We start from the raw sequence: 3139 nt of genomic DNA, 5'->3' as shown, positions 1-3139 counted from the left end.
ATTAACCTGTTTTTGAGAAATTTGAACAAGTTCATGAATCAAAAAAAATTGTGGGATTTTATTTTTATGAATTTTAAAAGTATGTTCAAAATAATTAAAAATCATGGAATAAAAAATTGTTCACGAATTTTAGAAAATATTTACAGACTTTAATCACGAAAATTTAGGAAAAAGAAAGGGAGATAAAACCAACCTTTTTCATTTTTAGGCGAGAGAGAAAAAAACCAAATACTTTTTTCGTTTTGAGTTGACAGAAAAAAAAAACCCAACTGGACTTAAAGGGAGGGGCGTTCTGCCCGTGGGCTGGGCCTGGCCTGCTAGCGGGGCGGCGGGCCACGTTCGTTCGTTGGATGACGATGGATAAAAGAAAGAGAAGAAACCCGAAGAAGAAATAAAGGAAGGCATTTTGGTTCCCCATCGGAGTTGGCGAGCGGCGGAGGAAACCCTAGCCTACATCAGAGAAGAAGACCAGGTGCGCGCCCCGAATTCCTCTCGCCGATCCCGCGATTCGGAAGCCAGGCGTGGGGGAGGGTCGTGATTCGGCGACGGGCTGCCCCTGATCCGTGCTATTTCGCAGGCGGCTACCGATGGCGGCGCTTCGAGTCGCGGCGAGGAGGCTCGTCGGCGGTGGCCAGACGCCGGCGGTGGCTGTGGACAAGGCGCAGCGCCGGCTCTTCCCGAGGCTCTCCCAGGTCGGCCGGGCTAGGTCCACCACATCCTCCGCTGCTGCTGCCGCAGACAACAATCTGGCGGCGGCCAAGGTACTTTACCCCCGTCGGCTCACCAATTTCATATCTTTTTTGTGCGATTGCTTCTGCAACCTGGACTAGCTTATGCTGTGCTAATAGCTCGTTCGATAATCCAACTCCATGTTTCGCCAAACAGCCAGGGCGTCTCAAAATTGAATCCAGATCTTGTGTTTCCTCAAGAAAAAGGAAAAAAATAACAATTGTTTTCGACCTGACAAGATGCATAATCCGAGGACCGAATAGCAAAACCCTGTTTCTAAATGCTTTGATCCATGGACCAGCTAGTACTACTGTTTTCCCGTTGCATGATCATTTTTGTAGGAACTCATCTTATGCTCTACTGCAATCTGCAAAGCAGGGCTGTGAAGATCGGGAGAAACTCCTGACAGAGATCCATAACATGACAGAGGAGCTGTACGACAAGGTTTCGCATGTGCAAAGGTTCTACAATATCCCTGGTAGGGAAGGCCAAAATATCAGTCGGCTGCGCGAGGAGCTTGCCACGCAAGTGGGGCCTAGACCCGGCGATGACTCGTGGTATGTATGATCATCTTCTGTTTACAAGATTTTTGTGGGGTTAACAAGTTATCTCCTCTGAACCCTATCTGCAGGCGCATGTTACGATTGATGCATACATTAACGTATTACGGTGGATTTGCGTCTTTTATATTCACCACATATGTGCTCACAAGCATGGCCATTGGTTCGATCGTTGAATTGGAGCCAGATGAAAAGCAATGGATCAAGAAGAAAAGAGGGGAGGCACGCAAGCAAGTGAAACAAAATGATTGAGAGCCATGTTTATGAATGGTAAAGGTCCAATAAAAGGTTGCTAGTGTGTTCTTGCATGAACAATCATCGATCGCTTTGTATGACCGAACTAACTGGTTAGTACCAAGTTGTCTAGATGTTATGCTACATCTATTTAGTGTCTCCCTGTTCTATGTTTGTTGAAGATATAGAAATAATGAGTTCACAGCTGCTGCTGATGTTGCTGCTTAAAGGCTGACATGTAAAAAAAGTTGAGCTGTAGTAAAAGCATCTCCTGGGGAGCGTGATGACGTGCAGCTCGCACAACATTGGGATGGAGAACGGGTACTCCCTCCGATCCAAAATAAGTAGCTTAGTTTTGAACTAAGCAACCTTAGTTCAAAACTGCCACACTTATACTATGGATCGGAGGGAGTAGTAATTTTTGTACCACCATAAAGAAATTAATAAAGTTGCTCTAGGCCAGCCTCACGTGCTAAACACCAGCATCTTGTGTCTTAATCTGATTCTTCTTTAGTGTAGCGAATTCACACTCTATGAGACAAGTTCTCTACTTGACCAGTCAACCTGAAGGTCAAATATGTCACGCACCAAACAAGTTGTGGTACCAATTGTGGGTGAGCCGCTAACATCAAAATAGATAGTAAGAAGAGATTATTATTTTTCCGTAATTCTGAGTATGCACAAGTGATTGGTCTGACGGACATCCAGGCTGCATTTGAACGCTGCCCGTGATGACGCTGTAATCGTCGCTGGCTGTGCTGGTTGCTTCCAGATCGGGGGCACTAAGGTGGCCGTGACACGGATGGCCACAAAAACGTGTCAGGACCCCGATTCTATGCCACACCGATCTAGCATGTAACACTTTATATCATTTTGCGGCCTCGCGCACGGTATTTTCACGGGTGTCTCCTTACCATGCCCGGTACCGTTTGCGCCTTTTGGCACACGTATATGATAATGTCGCTAGCATCCATATGACAAAGAACCCGGGCTGACATGGCTAGTCGTAAACCCAAAGTGGCACTAACTTACAGGGACAGGCATCCATGACCTAGCATCGAACGTGTTGGTCATCAGCGAGTGAATCCAGGCTGTAGCACTGGGCTAACAGGACTCCGGTGAACCGGGCTGTAGCGGGCTAACAGGACTCCGGTGTTCATCGCGTGACATTTCCCCGAAGGGACAGACACAGGAACGAAGAAGGACACATGCCGGCCAGCCTAAGTGTTCCTGAGCAGTAGCACGCTACCATGGCTCAGTGGAAACACTAGGAGACATTTCCCGGTAAGAGAGGCTACTAAGGATAAACAACTAGATAGTCAGATCCCACACATAGCAATACACATTACACGTACACATAACATGTAAGTATGTGCTGTACAACATGACATCACAACATAACTCAACAACTCATATAGATAAGGCTCAAAGAGCCAACATAGCATTTATTGCAAAAAGGGGTCACAGGACCCGTCATACAGAGCATACAAGCAACAAGCGGAAGCATTACATGTCTGGGTACAGACATCTACAAATGAAAAAGACTGAAGAGCCTGACTATCTACAACATCCGATCAAGATCGTAGCTGAGGTACAAGCTACTCGTCGAAGTCCAC

The 3139-nt window shown here is 46.5% G+C and overlaps 1 protein-coding gene across 1 annotated transcript; it reads left to right on the top strand.

Annotated features, from left to right (window-relative positions):
* Window positions 1-378: 378 nt before the first annotated feature.
* On the top strand, window positions 379-1810 carry LOC119347291. Its single transcript, XM_037616130.1, has 4 exons — window positions 379-472; window positions 578-761; window positions 1108-1286; window positions 1361-1810. The coding sequence occupies exons 2-4, from the start codon at window positions 588-590 to the stop codon at window positions 1539-1541; spliced, it is 534 nt and encodes a 177-aa protein (XP_037472027.1). The 5' UTR covers window positions 379-472; window positions 578-587; the 3' UTR covers window positions 1542-1810.
* The last annotated feature ends 1329 nt before the right edge of the window (window positions 1811-3139 follow it).

Source organism: Triticum dicoccoides, unplaced genomic scaffold (genome assembly GCF_002162155.2).
Source record: "Triticum dicoccoides isolate Atlit2015 ecotype Zavitan unplaced genomic scaffold, WEW_v2.0 scaffold63167, whole genome shotgun sequence".
Classification (NCBI taxonomy): Eukaryota; Viridiplantae; Streptophyta; class Magnoliopsida; order Poales; family Poaceae; genus Triticum; species Triticum dicoccoides.
Note: the sequence above shows the minus strand (reverse complement) of the source record. Positions and strands in the feature narration are given on the sequence as shown.

What these genes read in the sequence shown, in the direction of transcription:
- LOC119347291 (XM_037616130.1), top strand. Translation starts at nt 588, where the DNA reads ATGGCGGCGCTTCGAGTCGCGGCGAGGAGGCTCGTCGGCGGTGGCCAG. An exon ending in ACAATCTGGCGGCGGCCAAG is followed by an intron (nt 762 to 1,107) that starts GTACTTTACCCC and finishes TCTGCAAAGCAG; the next exon opens with GGCTGTGAAGATCGGGAGAA. An exon ending in AGACCCGGCGATGACTCGTG is followed by an intron (nt 1,287 to 1,360) that starts GTATGTATGATC and finishes CCCTATCTGCAG; the next exon opens with GCGCATGTTACGATTGATGC.